General features: G+C 30.6%; 2 protein-coding genes across 3 annotated transcripts; both read right to left on the bottom strand.

Annotated features, from left to right (window-relative positions):
- Positions 1 to 743: 743 nt before the first annotated feature.
- On the bottom strand, positions 744 to 8,621 carry LOC103485506 (homeobox-leucine zipper protein PROTODERMAL FACTOR 2). Its single transcript, XM_008443153.3, has 11 exons — positions 8,146 to 8,621; positions 7,097 to 7,374; positions 6,205 to 6,322; positions 4,229 to 4,417; positions 3,596 to 4,045; positions 3,300 to 3,401; positions 2,753 to 2,953; positions 2,158 to 2,332; positions 1,792 to 2,063; positions 1,507 to 1,602; positions 744 to 1,397 (listed from the first exon to the last, which is right to left on the bottom strand). Exons 2-11 carry the CDS (start codon positions 7,333 to 7,335, stop codon positions 1,014 to 1,016), a joined length of 2,226 nt encoding a protein of 741 aa, XP_008441375.1. The 5' UTR covers positions 7,336 to 7,374; positions 8,146 to 8,621; the 3' UTR covers positions 744 to 1,013.
- Positions 8,622 to 15,184: 6,563 nt separating this feature from the next.
- Positions 15,185 to 18,296, bottom strand: LOC103485515 (CRIB domain-containing protein RIC10-like). Of its 2 annotated transcripts, XR_001763808.2 has the most exons (6): positions 17,808 to 18,296; positions 17,259 to 17,451; positions 17,040 to 17,137; positions 16,802 to 16,919; positions 15,944 to 16,102; positions 15,632 to 15,776 (listed from the first exon to the last, which is right to left on the bottom strand). XR_001763808.2 is itself a non-coding variant. In XM_008443162.2 (5 exons), the coding sequence occupies exons 2-5, from the start codon at positions 17,314 to 17,316 to the stop codon at positions 15,571 to 15,573; spliced, it is 480 nt and encodes a 159-aa protein (XP_008441384.1). In that variant the 5' UTR covers positions 17,317 to 17,451; positions 17,808 to 18,292; the 3' UTR covers positions 15,185 to 15,570. The 2 variants fall into 2 exon arrangements, 1 of the variants encoding a protein (XP_008441384.1); XM_008443162.2 differs by lacking the exon at positions 15,944 to 16,102 and having other exon boundaries at positions 15,185 to 15,776; positions 17,808 to 18,292.
- Between the last annotated feature and the right edge of the window lie 1,396 nt (positions 18,297 to 19,692).

The following is a 19,692-nucleotide window of genomic DNA, read 5'->3' as shown; positions in this document are numbered from 1 at the left end:
TTTCTTCTCTTTCTCTGTACCGGAAGACTTTTATCAGCTAATTCCTCTCTTTTTTTTCTAGGAACTATAAGATTCTCTCGCTCTTGTACATCTATTTCTATTGTGGTTTTGCTTTTGGTATCATCCCAAAAGATCTCGTATTAATGGAGATAGTTGTCCTTACTTATATAGTCAAGATCATCCTTTTATCTAACCGACATAGGACTATGGTCGAATTCATACAAACTCTTTCCAATCTAATCTCTCTGCTACAAATACTTTCTTTGTAAAAACAAATCATTCATAGTAATTTTCCACATAAGTGATTGTGATTAAATCTACTAAAATTACTTTTAAAATACACATTCATTTGACACCCTTTTTAAAATTAAAATTAAAGTTTTTTTTTTTCAATTCCATTGTTTAAAATGATTATTTATTTTATATATCTAACTCAAACTATAAATTAGTAATTATCAATTATTAAAAGAACAATATATTTTAGGTTGTTTTAGTTATTTTATCTCTACTATGATTATGATTGTTTTGTATTTGCTAACAATTATTCCAAGAATTACAAATTACAACAATCTCAAACAAAGCTTTGAACTATTTCAACTTATGTGGATCGAAAAAATTCTAGCTCGAACATCAACAAAAATTAATTGACATAAACTCAAACTATCAATCACATATAATAGAAACGCTTTTTCTAAAAAAGAAAAAAAAGAAAAAAAAAAAAGCAAAACAAAAACTTATAGGCAGAGGTCTTCAAGGTTGATGATGATGATACATGAAAATCATACTGTTAATTTATTACTAAACATTAGGCGTATGAGAAGTCAATGTCCGAACCCATTACCACTATGAGGCCTTGAAAAGTTGGGAGTAACTAATGTGAATTTTAGTGCCCACAAATTCACAAGGCCAAGGATAACACAAGGTTCGTTTTTGACTTCTCTTCCCCTCTTTTTCTTTCAGGAAAAGAAAATTAATATAGAATTGTGTGCTGTCTATGAAATGTAAATAAATAATTAATTGATGGGTTGGTCACACATGAGTGCAGCTCTAATTCGCTCCACCGTGCACTTGATGAGGCTGTTGACGGTGGCCACCGAGCCAAGAGACAATTTGGCAGTTGGAACCGAATCAACCAATATCTGAAAGGCAACCGTCAACAAGGAACCACCGGAGCCGAACTCGAGAATTCCTGGAGGCCCGTCGGGTCCGATGGGCGGTCCATCAGGGAGTATAGCGAATCCAGATGGCAAGAGAGCCACGTAATCAGGGTCGCCGCCGCTTAAAACCATGTTCATTGCCACGGTGTCCACCGGTGCGTAGATAATGTAGGAACCGCTGATGTCATCGCTGCAACTCTCTTGTAGTATCAACATGTTGCTCTGACTTGAATTTGCACTCTGTGTGAATAAAAGTTAATTCATTATTGTGTGAGTTTTTAGAAGAATGAAGAAGAAGAAGAAGAAGAAGAAGAAGAAGAAGAAGAAGAAGAAGAAGAAGAATGCTTACGTTAACACGAAGTAATGAGACACAATTTCCTGAGTTTCGATCGTTGCCAATGCGAGCCATTTCTTGAACTAATCCACCATTTGAAAGTATATCCCACTGCATAACAATTTTCATTTATGTTTTTCCAATTAATTTCACATTATTTAAAATTATGCTCAACACTGGGATTGATGTGGGTGGTAATAAAACAATAATAAAACTATAGGAAGAAAAAAATGTAAGATTGATGGATATGATTTTTGAAAGAAGAATAATTATCAAACATGGCCTTACAACTAATTTTACCTGATTGCGGGTGTTCTGATCTCGGAGGAAATTGAAGACTCTGTTAGGGGGAATTGGAATCCAGAAAGAAGTAGCTGCATTAAGAACAATTCCAGGAGGTCGGCCAGGGTCGTCGAGGCTCTTTCTCGCCATGACTCGAACATCATCGGAATCAATGGTGGATAATGTGGTCCAATTATGTGCAGTAGCAGCCCCAACGCCACTGCAGAAGCTCCTCACCATTCTCTCAGCTAACTTCATAACGCTCTTCCTCCCCTCTTGCCCCGTTACCACTAAACCAAAATTATTGCAAAATTGAATCATTATAATTAGTATAAAATTTAATACCCTAAAATTGAAGTGATTGTGTTATGTTTAATAATTTACCACAAATGTCAAGTGCAGGAATATTGGTAGAAGAGGAGTTGGTTAGGCGTTGGCATTGTCGACTAAGAGTAGCCATCCATCGTTTTGCGCCAAAGGCAAGCCCACATGTCACCACTCCTTTGTATAAATTGTGTACTGCTCGATCATCCACTTCTACATGTTCCACCCAAGTCACCTATAGTAAAAATATAATCTCATTTTAATACTAATTTTGTAGTTTCGCTTAGAAACTAACGTGCATGGATAGTTATTTAGATTTTGGATTTTGAAAATTAAGGTTTGTTAATATTACTATTTTATTCTCGAACATATGATTGTTTTTCCAATTTCGTCTTTTCAAAACATAATTTAAGTTCATATAGCTAAATTTATGGAAAAGCTAAGAAAAAAAAAAGTTTATACTAAAATAGGTGTGACTTTGTTTTTTAAACAAGTTAAAAAAGCAGATAACAAAATATAGTATTTTCATATTTTCTAAATTAAAACATTTGAATTCAAAGTTTTTAGAATTCAAAGTTTTTAAAACAATATAAGTAAGTGAAAGTAGCATTTATAAATGTAAATTTACAAAAGTTAAAAAAGAAATAGTTAAAACCTTTGAGTAGCCATTAGGAAGTTCTTGGATTAAGCAACCAGATGGTCGTCTTCGAGTCCTTGAAGTAGGAGTAGGACGTAAATAATCAAGTGAAACATCCACCACAGCCCAACTCCCCTCTCCCTGCTGCTTGCAATATCTCACGAAGTAATTTTCTCTCGTCGGAACCAATGGAGAAGGAACTTGAAACTCCGCCGTCATCTTCACCACAAACCACCAACCCACCACTTGCAATTATTATTATTGTTATTACCGTAACCCATTAAATAAATTAAAATTTGCATCCATTTTCTTTACTTTTGAGTTCTGTTTATTTCATCTCTTTTAAGTTTTAGAAAAGAATTGTCTAATAAGTCAAAGTCTGCTTTAAATTCTGTGTCCTATACTTAATTCATCAACACTCAAGTTCTAAATATACTATATCTCAGTTGGAAGGTCTTTCTCTATCATTTTGTTGTATTTTGATCAACTATCGAGCTCATGTCTAGCTTTCCTGTCTATATATTGTTTTGGTTGATTAATATATAAAAAGAGGGTGAGAACGTACGATTTGTAGAGCTCCATTATAGTCGCCACCAACTCCACTTGATAAGACTTCGAGTGTCAATGCTCTTGAAACAATTCCACAAAATATGGTTGACCATTGATTCTGAAAAAAAAAAAAAGATTTAATAAGAAGTAATTTAATTCTTCTCTAAACCTATAAATTTAACTCCGATGCACCTACGGATCCCACTTATCGTATCTTATTAAGAAAAAGAACTTGAACACAAATAACTTTAAACTTACAAATAGAAAAAAGAAAAGCGAGTAAAGGGGTAGCAAGAGGTTAACGAAACTCACCACGTCCATGAGAATATGGACGAGTTTTAAATGATTGAAAGCAAGAATAGAAGTTTGTCTTGAAGCTTCAAAGGTTAGTCCCACAATTCTAGGGCCAATTCGTGTAGAGTAAGTCCTCAAATACTCATCTTCATTAAGCATTTCCATGGAGTTTTCACCGATAACCCACAATGGCTCACCTTCTTGAGCCATTCTACATACTTCTTCCATGGCTGAAACTGCAAGCTCAACAATTACTGGCTTATCAATTTCAGTTGTCACTGATGACGATTTTAACATTATTCCTGTTGTCGTCTCTCCATACATTTCCCCTAACAAATGATCATCTCCTTGCAATTGTTGAGGCTTTAATGATGACCTTCCAACCTGCCCTCCACATGAAACTATATGCGAAGAATGGGAACCCCATCCCTTCCCTCCATATTTGTTATTACCGTTTAATCTCTCTATCTGTATAACAGCAAACGGAGATGCAAAGTAGTTTGTTATTAGGAAGAAAACATCTATAGATCAGTTAGAGACCATGTACTATGCTAAAACGGTGAATAGCATCATAAATACGTATACAAATTACTTTTAATATATAATAATATCTTAACAAGTTGAACTATGTTTCGATATATAATTAGTTACCTCGTCTCTTAATTGTGCATTGTCGATTCTCAAATGTTGAGCATCAAAGGACATCTCGCCAAGGGCAGCAGGACCTCCACAATTAGGGCAACTTGTATTGGTAAGAGCTTCCTTATACCTCATGTTCTCTGCTCTTAATTTCTCGTTTTGAGCTTTCAATATTGCATTCTCATGCCGTTCTTGTTGAGCCTATACATGTTTAGCAAACTTTACAAATTAAATATTACTGCCTAATTAACTAACTAATAAATAAATTAATTAATTTCAAACAACCAAAACAATAGCCATAAATTGTTTTAAAATGTATAAGAAAGTTCTTTTAAATTAATTAATAAACATCGAATGTAATTATTTAGTTAAAATCAAGATTAAAGCATAAAATTTGAACTTAATTCAAGGATCAAATTGGAAAAGAAAAAACCTAATCTTTGAATTTGTGAAACCTATAAATTAAATTGAAATGAAACTAAAATTTTAATAAGCAAAAACTGTAAACTTTTAAAATTTAGGAACCACAACAATATTTTGGTATGTGTGTGTCAATATAATAAGTGTTAGAAAAGGATCAATAAATAATTAATTTGGGAGCAGATAAGATAGGAAATTATGTGTAGTGAGATTTATTTTATTTTATGAATGGGAGAAAGTTGTATACAAAATGAAATAGAGAAAACTAAATAGAATTAAAGATGAATAATAGTGAGGATGAAAGATGAGAAAGAAATGGGGTGTGAGTTTTTATAACAAATGGATAAGACTAAAAGACAGATTGAACTGTCGGTGCAGAGCAGAGTAAAATAAAATTAATTTGCAATGTTATAATCTGACTATAAGTTGTTGTGTGTAATTAATTATAGATTCGTTGGAAATAAATGCCAATTTAAATTTGCATTAAAAAGCCACTTCTTGTGAAAAAGGTGGCGTTTTAGAATTAAACCCTAAATCTTTTATCAATTTCTCTAGAAAAATATATATGGAAAGGAAGAAGTACAAACTTCTAAGTAGTTATGAAGTTTATTTTATTTTCGAAACTTTTTAAATATAAAAAATAGATTAAACTATTGATACCATGTAACAATTTTTTCTAAAAATTGATACAAGTTTATAGTTTTTTTTTTTATTACTATAAATAGTTTAATTTTTCTCTATCTGCAAAAACTTTTCTTTATTTTATAATTTATTTGTAATTTGTAATATCTCGTCTAATAGTTTCGGATAATTATTAAGTAAATAGCAATATTTTAAAAAATTACAAATATAGCAAAGTCTATAGACTTCTATCGTTGATAGACTCTTATAGTTTATCAGTGATAGACCAACATTTACTATATGGTCTATCAGTAATATTTTGTTTTGTTATATATGCAATTTTTTTAAAATGTTACTATATACTTAATTATTTTGAATATAATTATTGTATTTACAACTATTTTAATAATCTTAGTTGGTTCCTAAATTTCAAAATATTACATTTTTGTCTCCTTTTTCTAGTTTAAATCCTTAAAAGTTTCAAATGGTTTGCATTTTTACTCTTAATTTTTTATTGCAGTTGTTCTTAGTCTCCAAAATTTGAATTTTTAATTATGATTATCTTTCTATTTGACTTTAACTTCCAACTAATTAATACAAAATAATTCTTTTGTGAAAATTTTTAATAGGAATAAAAAAACCAGTTTAAATATAATTAATTTAATTCTTTTAAATTAATTGATTAATAAAAATTAATACCAAACTTAGTTGAAAAGTCAAAGCTGTTACCCTAAAATCTGAAAGTTCAAAGAACCAAATTGAAACAAAGCTTGACAACTCAACCCCGTGAGGTTGTAAAGTGTAAATAAAAATGAGATTAAAATCTTTTTTTTTTATATAAAAATAAAATAAAATAGGGTAGAAAGGAAAAATGGATAAAAAGTAAAAGAATAGACTGATTAGAAAGAAATAATAATGAATGGTGGAGAAATGAGTGAGGATGAGACCTTGATTTGGGTGCGCTTGTTTTGAAACCAAAACTTGACTTGGAGGGGTTCCAGCCCTAACTCACGGCTCAGCTGTTTTCTTTGCTTGTCATCTGGATGTGGACATTCCTTAAAAAACCTGAAACCAATTTCCACACCCCTATATCTCGTCAACTTATATCATACACACACACATTTGCTGTATAAAACTATAGCTGTGATCACTCCTGAACAGCTAATTAATCGATGATATATATATGTAATAATCAGTTTTATTACACACATTAGGCTTAAAAGAAAACAGTTTTTATGTTGTGGTTTGAATATGTATCAAAAAGTTGACAATACTCCTTTTTGCTTTTATGGTGGGTGAAAAGCTCAAAAAAGAAAAGAAAATTGTGAGAAAATAAGCGTAAATGAGGTATGTATTTTCTGATTTTGTGTTTAATTAATACATTGTGAATTTTAAATGTATGGATCTCTTTCCATTTTAAACGATATTAAGTAGAAAGATTTATAAAATTATTACATAGTGTTCTCCTTAAATTTTGCTTAGCTAAGCAAGTGTACCTTTTTTTTTTAGTGATAGTCATCAACTGGGGAAAAAACTTGGAATAATCAGGTTGCCTCCATTTTTTGTCTAGCCTAACTAGCAGTACACAATATACATGGCACTATTTTGTGAGGTTCAAGACTTCAAGATCCAAACTAGGCCCCATCCAGGTGAACTTACCAACTTCTAAAACACAACAAACCCAACTAATAAACTTAGTATAAATCAAACTGAAAGTTCAAGAAGTTTGAATCTTTGATCACTCTAAAAATAAAATGAAACAAAATGACTTTAAACTAATTTTTAACAAGCCTTAATTAATAGAGAGAGAGAAAGAGAGAGAAAGAAGAATATGCTTACGCTTCCATTTCCTGAATTTGAAGCTGAGTATGGCGATGGTAACGCTTCCTCTTATTTCTCTGATTCAAAAGATCACATTGTTCTTCACCCAAAGGAGCATCCATGGCATCTGTCACCGACCTACTCTCAAACTCATCTTCTCCGAATTTTTCGAGTTCGGTTTCGAAATTTTTCTGTGTCATCTCCAGTAGAAGATCATCCTGATGATGATGATCTTCAAATCCATGTGCCCCAAACATGTCTTCCCTTCTAAGATAATCTCTAAGGCTTCCTAAAATCTACACAACCATTATAAATTAAAAGGAAAGTTGAATATAGCTGAGAGAAATTAAAAGCAAAAGAGTAATGAGATTGGATACTTTTATTAATTACACATTCGTATCATATTCATACAGTACATTTTCTGAACTATAAGAAAAAGAGAAAAGAAAAATTTATATGATGGCGTTAATATATTTAACATGCAGAGTGTAAAAATTTAATGCACTCCAAACAAAAAAAAAAGTGTAAAATTTAAATTTTCTTGTTATATAAAAAAAGATTAATTCCCATTTCAGGTAAATTTCTGTGCCAACCCAGAATGGGTATAGCTAAATAAAGTGTAGAATATTAAATTAGAAAAATGGGATCAAACTAGAATTAATGAAGGCTTTTCTTTTAAAAAGAAAGCTGTGAAACATTTTTGAAATCTTCTTGATTGAAGCTTTTTACAAATTACAGTAATACTTCTAATATTGCTTAGTTTTTTAAAACAATTTTTATGTAGAACAATTACAAGGATAAGGATGAAAAATTGAACCTTGGATTTCTTCTTTCAAGAAAAGAACATGTCAATAATCTTCCAAAAGTCTAATACAAATTTTCGACATGGTTTTGTTAAATCAACGTGAACTTAACTCTACTAGTTTATATCAATTTGAACTTAGTTAAACTAATTTAAGCCTACAACTACACAGGACGCATGCAAGAGGTTTTTCTTAACATGATAACAATGTGGCATAAAAGAAAATAATTTGATGAAAAAAATGAAATATTGATAGATACTTGACCTTGTTGATGAATTCAGATGGTGATGGGAGGTGAGAGAGTGAAGAAAGAATTGATGAGAAGCTTAGTATGGGTTGCCATGCAATGTGATTTCAGTAAAGGCCTTAGCTTCAACAAATTAGGACTTGAAAAAATTAACCTTTGTTTGAATATAAAGAAGAATAATAACAGTGGCGTTGAAAATAAGCAAAGGGGAAAGGTTTTGAAACAGAATGAGGAAAAAAAGGGCCAAAAACAAAGATTAGAAAAAACAAAAACAAAAACAAAAGAATGTGGAGAAGGAGGATTGGGGACAAATTAATTAAAAAGAAAACAGAAGAAGAAAAACTGAAGTTTCAGTTTTTTTTTTTTTTTTTTCTTCTTTTCTTCAAGAATCACAAAAACCAAGACACACAATACAAAAACGTTTTGTAACGTTTTTTTTTATTGATGAATGGTGAAGAGAAGAGAGAAGAGAAGAGGAGAAGGGCCCTCTTCTTTCTGTTTCTCTTTGATGATTGAGAAAAAGGGGGGTTTTATAAAGAGGGGTTCAGAAGTGGGTGTGGAGAGTTAATTGTGAAAATATGGAGAGAGAAAAGTGAAGCTAAGGGGTTTTGGAACAGTTGGGGAGATGAGTGGGAGTTGCAGTGGGACACTAAATAAGAACACTGAACACACAGGAATAAGACACACATTATTTTTCATTTTTTACATAAAATTATATGTTTTTGTCGAATTTTTATGTTGGTTTCTATTTGTTTAAATTGTTTGAATATTATCTTCAGGGACTTTAAATTTATCATTTCATGTTTTTGCTTTCCATCAATTTGTAAGATTGGAAGAGTCAACATGGTTTTCTCTATCATCTCTAATTGTACTTTAAAGACTACCTTAATGGTTAGAGTAATAGATCATATCCCCTACTTGACAACTCACTAACATGTGGTGAATTTAAAAGGGTCTAAGAAGATAAATTAAAATGCAAATGTATATACACTCATTAAAAAAAAAATCAAATAATATCAATCATGGGAAATTTACATGCATTCATATAACCAATAATTTAATTAATTACCTACTACTATCATTAATCATTTAAATTCAATTGGAACAATAAATTCTTAATGATTAAAAATCAAAGAAAAAATTAAATCCAATCCGTTGAGACAGAATATCCCAAATAATTAAAATAATTGGTTCTTTTAATTTTTTCTCCCTCCTTTTTGACTCATGTGAAAATTTTCTATTCTTTTCATATTTTCTAAACATTTTCTCATCCATAACCCTTTATGCTTTGTTTGACATTAGAATTTAGATAGAAATTATTTCAAATTGTAGGATTAAAATGATGAAAGTGATTTCAAATTCTAGTTTGGAACCAAACTTATTTCAAATCAGAAAAATTAAATTTTATTGTTTGATTGAAATGAAAAGAAAAATATTACATTTTACATTTTTTTCCTTTTTTAATTTAGTATTTTATTAGGGGAATTGTTAATTATGAATAGAAAAAATAATAATAAAGAAACTACTTACAAAATATATAAAATAAAAAAACTTAAATAGATTTGAGAAAGTTGGATGAATAGTTTTAATATTTTGCTAGAAAATGTCCATTTCATTATTTGATAACTTTAATAGTAATTATAAAACATTTTTTTATATATATATTATAAAATAAAAGACTACCCAACATTTTTTAGTTTTTTTTTTAAGAAAAACAACTTAAATTATTTTTTTAATTAAACAATGGATTTCAAATCTTTCCAAATTCTAAGGTTCCAAACAAGGGGTTGATTCTTTTGGATACGTAAAAACATATAATTTTATAAAGTATATACTAATTAAGGTTTAAAAAATGTACAATTAACCCTCTTCACAATTGAATACAGCAATGTTAATTATTAACTAATCAGGATTACTTCTCTACTTTCTTCCTTTTTACGTAAAGGAAGTTAAACTGTCCCTAAAAAGAACACTGAAGAGAGGACGTACGTGTTATTAAGCTTAAAAAACAATTCAACAAATTTATTATGAAATCTTTTTATTTTCCGAATATTACTCTAAACTAAAAAGAAAAAAAATATATATATTTTATGGTAAAACATGTGATAGTTCGTACTTCTTCTGGTGGCCCTTTGTTTGATACGTTTGGTCCTCACATAGAATTAAGCAGCTGTATAATTCTGCCATAATTACTGTTGTTGTTTCTTATTAGATCTTTCTTAATTTCTGATATATCCTGATCTTAGACCTACTTCTTAATTAATTATGTGCTTTTCTTCATTAATTACCATTAAACTACCTATTACAATATAGATTATACGATGAAATATGTCTTTTAATTATCTTTATTTGTTATTAACCTATCCAGTTTCATTTAAATCTCTCTCTTAGTCCACACATACATTTACTTCCTTTTTTCTTTTGCTTTCTAATTCTATTGTTATTTCTTGTATTCTAGTCAAACTTCGGAAAAGAAAGAAGAAGAAGAGCATGATAAATTTATTTAGAAGAAGAGATCAAATATGATCTTTAAAATAAGAAAAATCTACAAATGGGGTATGCATGATATATAGCTTGTTCAACACACACACTCTATTACTTAAATAAGTGAGTTAGAAAGTACGAAAGCTTTAAGATTTGAATTGATTTACTCCTCCTTTGAGTGATCTATGTTTATTGAAAAAGTCTAACTTAGAGTATAGACAGATAATTAACTATGGTTTTGAAAAGGATTAGGTTGAATGTCGAGGCACCACCTAGGCTAGAGCATGCATTGGATATGCTGTGCTACTTTTTTCTATACTGATATAATATATTTCCTTCTCTAAGTCTAAACTTATATAAATGTTATTTTTTACTTTTATTTTAAACTTTACTCAAGCGACGACCATTAACAAAAATGCAAAAAAGGTCATTGTTTTATCTCGAATAAAATAGAATATATTTATAATCATAAGGGCACTCGTTATCCATTGCAACAAGGCATTCTTAATGAGCATTTAATGTTACAACAAATGATAATATAAAAACGAAAATGCAATATTCTTTTGGGGAAGAAAAGAAAAAAATATCAATAATTTCACCCCCCCATGTTACATATAAATGTCAACCAACAATAATTTTCATTTATTACAAAGTTATAAATAAAATGAATTATGCCCTGCAAAAAATTTCTTATAATAATTTAGGTTTTATGTGTCTATGAACTTAATAATTTGGAGTGAAGTTGGGAAAACAAAATTGTGGAGGTGGGAAGTTGCAGCCAAGCTTTAATGTGGGTTGTCCTTCAAAAGCTCATCCTAATTAAAATACAGCAGTTTAAACTCAATGCCCAATATTGCTTTGTTGTTTCTTGCAAGCATTCTAACCACAAGTATATATATACACATTGACTTTTGCCCACATATTCAATCAATGTTGAGCACTTTTTTTCCCATTCTACTTTTTCTTTTGTTTTCTGATTTTCAGTGCCTTTGTTTATTGTTTTAGCACATCCATTAATGTCCTTTGTGGCAGCAAAACAAATAAAATAATTGCTTAAACAAATATCAAAAACTTAGATATATCAACAACTGCTCATCCCTTTGTTTTCTCTATGGTTGGATTAAATGAAGTTATAAATTATGCTACCTTGTTTTAGTTCGATATTGTTGAGGGTTGTTCTGACCAAACCTAAAAATTTTCGATAGACTTAAGTTTGTGAGAAATTGGAAAAAGGCATGAGGAAATGTGTGTCTCTAAAGGAAAAGGTCAAGGTCTCGAATTTCAAATCAACCAACCGAGTTGAAGAACTAATAAATACTAATATTCGAGAAATAACTAAGCCAAGTTTGATCGTCACACTACCTTAAATCCTCGAGCATCACAACCTCAGTCTAATATCATTGGTGTTACATATCCACGTGCAAGTATTAGAGGAAGGACAATATCAATAGCCACATTTTGACAAAAGAAAAGTAATATCAAGTAATCGTCAAAGGAGGTTTCGTACGAAACCTCCTTTTTTTGCTTAATTGAACTGTACTTTCAATACTAACTTATGCAATAAAATGTAGTAGAATCGGCAACGCATCGAGTAACTTTCACTTTCACGCAAGTTAGTTCAAGAAACGAGATTAGATTAGAGAAATGGGCTTATAGACGAGCCCACAAAAGGCCCACGACAACGAACACATGCTAGTTTTCATACCAACAAATACCAAAGGGACCATTAATGTGACTATTGTATTAGGAAAGAATTATTGCACTCTAGTACTTTATATATACATGTTAAAGTTTTTCATATCCACGGTAGTATTTAAGAAATCTTGAGATTAGACTTGATCATTCAATAAGTGATAGTTTGGTGCACTATGTTGAGTTCTAAAGTTTATAATTAATATGTCGTCTAATGAAGAGGATATGTATGTGAAGTTAGAAATTAATTTGGCTGCTTGTGGTGCAAAGTTGAATTAATTAAGCTAATGGTATCTAGGGTAGCTTTTTGTAATCTAAAAAAGTATACCTTTCAAGTAGTTTTTTTGCATTCAATCCTTTGGTCGCACACATACATTATGAGAAATAAAAGAAAAAAATGAGCATTCAATAGGATCATATGTTAATTTAAAAACTTTAGATATATTTTACCTGTCTTTTTACAAATAACCATTGTACTTGAAGAAACTAGTAACCATGGTAAAGGTAGACAAAATAGTTTTGATTCGTACGAAACAACATTACATTTATTTTCACATTAGTGGAATACATGAGTATAATATATTGCACACAAAAAAAAAAAAATGAAAGTAGAACATCTAGGGGTTTCGGAGTTTTTATAGTATCTTTTGTCAAAATGTAGGTTGAGGTTTATTATGCATGTATGTTGGTATTGAAAATGCAATTTTTGATCTCACGTAGTATCTTTTCGTCATGGTTATTCATGACCATATTGTTTCAATATACTTTTAAGGTCAAGTGCGAAGATACATTGTCAAATAAAGTATAAAAGAATAGCAAGTATATCATTTCCCAAGGAATAAATGGTAAATAAATCATTGCGAGGGGTTGGTTATGAATATTAAAGATAAACAGTAATGAAAACATGAATTATATAGGTCAAGCTTTAGATAGCTTATGGATAAAATTTCTTAGACTATTTGGTCCCATGATCGTCACAACCACATCAGACTATCCTATAAACTAAAAACTTCTATATATGGGTCTTTATTGACAAGAACCTTTGGAAGTATAAGTAAACAGTCTTATATTTCTATAGTTAATTAGCTAGATCAGTGAATTCTCTTAATCTCTTAGTCTAAGTTCCTATGATGCATCTTAGGTCTTAAGGTCACATGACAACTTATATGTAGGCTTTTAGTCTTATATTCTTTTGCGAAATTTGTTTTATATCTTAACATTGAGAGATGGATGCAATTGCACTCACTAAAGTCATGTCATTCTCTTTTAGCAGATCCCTTAAGAAAATGTCATGAGTTACAAATGTGTCCCACTAGCTAATAAAATCAAATGACATTCAGAAAAAGAACAGCAAAGTAAAGAAAATCTGGAAACTAGGAGATTTCAGATATCCTACCAATGGCTCCTTTAGGAATATTGATTCAACCTTCCTCTAAGTAAATCATACTCTTACAACACATTACTCGAACGCCAAAATAATTAACCTGAGGAACTTTCATTCTTGAAGAAAGTGTAGACTAGTTTATGTGGTTTTCTTCCAATCTCGAATTCTCCCCTTTCTTTTATGATTCCAACGCTTTATATAAACTCTATATGGTTGACTCCATGCTTAATGAAACTCTAGCTGAATTCTGGATCAAAGAATGGTTTGGGAGCTAAAAGTAGCAAAATACCAATTGATGCAAAAATTGCTTCTTTTTTTTTTTTTTTTTTTTTTTTTTTGCCCTGGATCTTCTCTTGCAACTTTACAGCATTGCTCAAATCATCTCTAGATAACCCTAATTCACTTTAAAACCTTAAATCATCCAAAATGACTTGCAATAACTGTTTTTTTAGGAAGACTGATTACAATATGTTATTTCGACTTAGTAATCTTTGGGACTTTAATGACAGAATTTGTACTCAATTTCACATGCATTAATCTTAATTTAAAGATAAAAAGTATACCAAGACATTTATCACTTATATAAAGAATGAAAATTATCATCGATCAATAGTATAAGGTCTTTTGAAGAAATTAAAAATATAGTTATTTATGTCAAAATAGAATAATATTATATCATTATGAAGATATTTTGAGGTTTATTACAAGAGAGAAAATTAAGTAAGTAAGCACGACGGAAAAAAAAAAGTGTCGGCGGAACGAAAAGAAAAATTATTTTGAAAAAGGTGATCAAATCTCATTAGAGCACTATTCTTTAGGTCTATCTGCACAATAATTCCTTGTTTCATATCAGTTAATTATGCAAGTTTTCATCAAGCACAAGAAAATAGGTATTTTATAAATGTATGAGCCAAATTCTCACATGAGAAGCATTGATATTCGTGTTAATAACAAATATAAATTACATTATCAATGTTGATTGGTGGAGACATAAGCCTTTAAGTTTTCTCTTCTTAAAGGTGATATACCATTTATAGTACCATCTCAATAAATATTCTACTTAATAAGTGATCAATTATTTTATCTCAGCCATTAGAACCGCACTATTCTAAAAACTTGAAACCCTCCCAAATTAAAACAGATGAGGTTGAAGACAATATAAACAAATAAATAGGACAGAGAAATAAAAACAAAAGCCACCATCGTCAGCACTCAGCAGCACAAAGCACTGGAAATTTCTGAGGCAGTGTCGTTTCTTCATTAAATGAAATAATGTAAGTGGTAGGAAAGATAGCAACGTCACCACCATGAAGTTGGTTGCTGAGTTTGGCCGAAGCAATGCCTTCTGTCATTTTCTCATAGATTCACATTACAACGTTGCACCAACAGTTTACAGAGAACCAAACATGGCGCAATGAATCATAAATTTTCCAGACCCCATCAAATAATAAATGTTTATAATCATCAATAGAGTGGAGGAAATGAAGGAAATGAAGTAACAAACAATTTTCTTTTGATAGAAAAAAACGTCAGCTTTCTCTTTTTCTTACAGCATTCATTAAAAGTAGTAGCACACTTGCAATTTCCAGCATAACTTTTTCTCCTTGAAATGAAAACAAAATAATCTCTTTTGACCCATCTTAGATATTGCATCAAGATCCTTTTTTTTTTTACATATCTTCCGATGCCTATCTAGATTTCCTTCTTGGGGGCGAAAAGAATCTGAACACTACTACGTTTTATTGTTCGTCTGATTTACACTCCAGTTGAAACAATTACACCATTCCTGATATGATAAAAAAAACAGACAGACTGATTCTCTACGCATATAGACTGGTTTTCTATTCCTTTGCACATGTGTATTAGAGTTATGATGACAGTTCTAGACTTGCAAATTCGGTACCATCTTGATTTCACCGAAGGACGATGGCTTTGTCTTTGATACTCGAGATGATTTTGACGAGGAAGATTTTGGAGAGAAGTTTCTGGTCTTTTTCTTTGGTTTTATAGGAAGGTTGGGAATTTCTGTCCGTGGAAGTTCGCCAAAGAAGTCGGATGTTTGTTGGCGTAGCATTGCTTGATCAAAATCTGTAAACAGATATGAAAGAGTATAAGAATCCTTGATAAGTAATGATTCACCATTCATTTTTCTTTTTGTCAAGAACATAATGTAGACACACCACAGCAACCAAACAATCACAGACCATGTGCGTTGTGCAACTTCCTTCAATTGTTCACAGAAAATTACAAACTACCTATCAACGTCGACCAGGGAGACCCGAAAAAGAAGAAAAGGTCGGAGTAAGTGTCACAAAGACTGTTCAGAACTGGGATGACAGACTATCCAAAATTGGCATTGGTTCATGTGTCAACAAAAATCCAAGAACGACGAGAACGACGGCTAGGATGAAACTCTGACAAGAAATATACAGTTAAATGTACAAAGTGAAATAGAAAAGTAAATCCCAAATACAACATTGTCTTCACAACCAAAACCAACAATTTTCTAATGTAGTAAGCCAATAACTTCATATCTAGACCGCAATTTCTCGATCAACCATACAAAATTGGGCAGATTCAAGCATCTAAAGAGATAGAAATAGTTCAAGATATTGCACTTTTCAATTGGATATACCACATGGTTTTTGATATAAGCAATCAATCTGTCATCATATTGTGGACCACAAACTAATAAAATATAACTTTGTTTCTTTCAAAGGCTAATAAGCACCAATATTACCCCAGAGAGAGAAGTGGTGGTCTCGTGACATAAAAGCCAAAATATCTCTCTAATGGGGGTAAAGAATCTTCAAAATCTGTTGATATCATGGAGCTATTCAATAAATTATGAAAGAGACATTAAATTTATTTGATGTCTTCAACAGGTTAACCCGTGAAAAGCTCCTGTTTTCACTTGCACACTAACAGAAAATACCTTCCATCCAATTGCACATGTTCTCAGTACCATTTCTCCATTCCCACTTTCCATCTACCGCAGTTTCTTTTCTAATCCTACACTTGGTTTTTCTTAAAAAAAGAAGTGATCCTAAAAAGAAAAAAAAAATAGAAAAAGAAAAAAAGAAAAGCTACAATGGAGGGGTGGCAAAAAGTACCAAGAGAAGACCATGTTGTAGGAGCTGTTACAGCAGTAGAACTTGAATCTCTTCTATCACTAATATCGCCAAACGACGCAGCAGAGAAATGCTCTGGTGCTGTTTTGAATTCATTCATCTACCAAAACCAAGGGAAAATTTTGAAACACCCAGATAGTAAAATTGTGCAGACACTAAAGAAACTCGAAAAGAAAGTGAAAATATTTGAGACCAGATGATGGTGAAGGTGATAACTTACCCAACTGGGAGCTGTACCAGAAGGGCCATCCCATCCAATATGTGCCACATGTTTCACATCTGTAGGATACCCAATCTCCATCTCTCGTTCTTTCATCACTAAAACACCCCCAATTTTTTCATATCAGTCCCAAATAATAAATAAATAAATAAACAAACGAAAAGTTAATTGGGAAAATTGTGTAAAACAGAGAAGAATGAGAAGAAACAGAAACATTACCAAAGATTTGGGAAATGTATTTGAAACTTTTGTAGATCCCTTTCAATTTGTTGGACATGATTTTGAAACTAAAAAGACCAATACAACAGCTGATACAATACAACCAACCCCTTTAAACAATAAGATCGCAAATCAACAAACAAGAACCCCCAAAGAAGTTGGAGATCAATGGTTTTGCTTTTACCCTCCAAACCTGCCAAAAAAGTAGACATACTCAGCTAAAACAAAGCTTTGCGTGTATTTTTTAAGCATATTAAAATCAAACAATGCCAAGAGTATCAGAGAAGGCTGAGTGCATGTGATCTCGAAACCAACTTTTTTTTTTTCCTTTTTTTCCGGTGGATGAAGAATGGTATCTAATAATTGTAACAAAAGAAGATACATTTCATTAATGAAGAAGATATGATTTGTAGATTCATTAAAGGGTTTCAAGACCCACATTTCTTTCCCATAATACAACAGTTCAAAATACAGAAAACTAAACAGAAAAGCAAGTAAAATTTAAAAAAAAAAAAAAAAAACAATTAATAAATTAAAAAGATACAATACCTAAAGAAAACCAACTTCTTCTTCTTCTTCTTCTTCTTCTTCTTCTTCTTCTTGTCCAGCAATTGGGAGGCTGGAGCTTCCTTCTGTAGTTAGGTTCGATTCCTTTGGGTGGAAACAGAATGATCCAAAGCATTCATTTGGGGGTTCAAAATGCCTAATAGTGAAAACCCATTAAGGAAAAACAAGAAAAAACAGAGAAGAAATGAAATGAAATGAAATGAGTAAAATCCAAAAAGTGAGAAAGATTTTGGAGTGGAAGATGTTCATTATAGGGAGAAGGACAGAGAAATGGATGGGGTTAGAAGAGGAGAAAAAGGTAAATTGACAATGAAAGGCCTCCAAAATGAAGGGGGTAATAGAGGGTTGAGAGAGTTAGAAGGACAATGGCAGGAAGAGGAACTTAATACAAATAAGATTAGGTATTGGGTCAGTGATAAGTATTCTGTTCATCTACATCTATCTATGTATCACTCTATCTTGCTAATCAGATGCTGTTTTATGGCTCAATTTTAGAAAGATATATAGAATTGTTTAAATTTCATTTTAGTCCTCCATTTTTTAGTTTTATTTTATTCTGGCTTTTAATTTTCCTTTTTTAAAAAATTAAGTAATAATACTAAAAAAAATTTGTCATATTGTCACTTGTCACTTGGAAGATATTTTAGTACATATATCTAAATTGTCACTAATGAACGCGCTTAAACATTTTACTACCGTAACAAATAACGACTAACGTCGTATATATGTGTAATGATCGTTTTCTCATTGGGAAAAGAAAAATATATTGAGGTTAGGTGAGGTTTTAAAATGTTACTTTGGCAAAAGATGTAAAGTGGGGGGGAAATAGTAGGTTTAGGTTGGATTAAGTTAAAGGCCAAAATCAAAATCAACCAATTTGACTCCTAACACAATTTCTTCTTTGTTTCTTTAATTAATTTCCAGCTGGTCCTATTCTCATATAGCTGTTTTCCATTTTTTTTTCTTTTTTCCATTTCATTTTGGAAATTCCTCCTCCATAATAAATACTCCAAATTAATAGTTGATTTTGGCAACCAAGAAAAAGTCTTTTCTTTTTTCTAATTTTTTAAATATTTTCCCTCCTTTTTATCATAATATTTTAAATATTTTCAAACTTGGAAATTTGTGTCTCAAACGCTTTAACTCTCTAAACAAAACAAACTTTTAATTATGTGCCTAACTTGAAAATTTGTCACTTAAAAAGCATCAGAAAATAATAAATAAACTATTTTTATATGTAGCAAAAATAATAAAAATTAAATGAATTATAAAAAATTCATAAATTTTGCTACCTACATTTGTATATAGTTCTATTATTATTTTTTATTTTTTTTACTATATTTAAAAATATGTTGATTAATTTTTTGAACTTCCATAAAATATCCAATAGATCTTAAAAATTTTAATTTATGTTTATTAATATATTCAATTTTTATATAAAAATCTACTTCCACTTAATTATTCTAAAATCCTCAATTATTTCAAAATTTTAACAAACCTATGAAAAAAAATTACGACAATTATTTGGGACGTTACATGATTTGTTTAATAATATAATAACAAATTTTTCGATTTTAGTATTAATATAAACCAAACTCAATTAGCACAATCGACTTGTTTGAAATCAAAAAGGTAAATGAAAATTCTAAAATAAATTTTAATAAGCTGTACATCATTGAAAATTTAAACAATGAATGAAATTCGTACCAAATAGTTATAAATTCTAAAAATGTATAAAGTAATCCTAAATATGACTTCTTTTTTTCTTTTTTCTTTTTTCTTTTTTTCTTTTTTTTTCCTTTCTGTTTCGTGCATCCCATGAGGATATCGATGGAAGTTTTGAATTGTGAAACATATAAGATCAATA

The sequence above is a fragment of the Cucumis melo genome, chromosome 12, assembly GCF_025177605.1.
Source record: "Cucumis melo cultivar AY chromosome 12, USDA_Cmelo_AY_1.0, whole genome shotgun sequence".
Taxonomy (NCBI): Eukaryota; Viridiplantae; Streptophyta; class Magnoliopsida; order Cucurbitales; family Cucurbitaceae; genus Cucumis; species Cucumis melo.
This window is presented reverse-complemented; position numbering and strand designations above follow the sequence as displayed.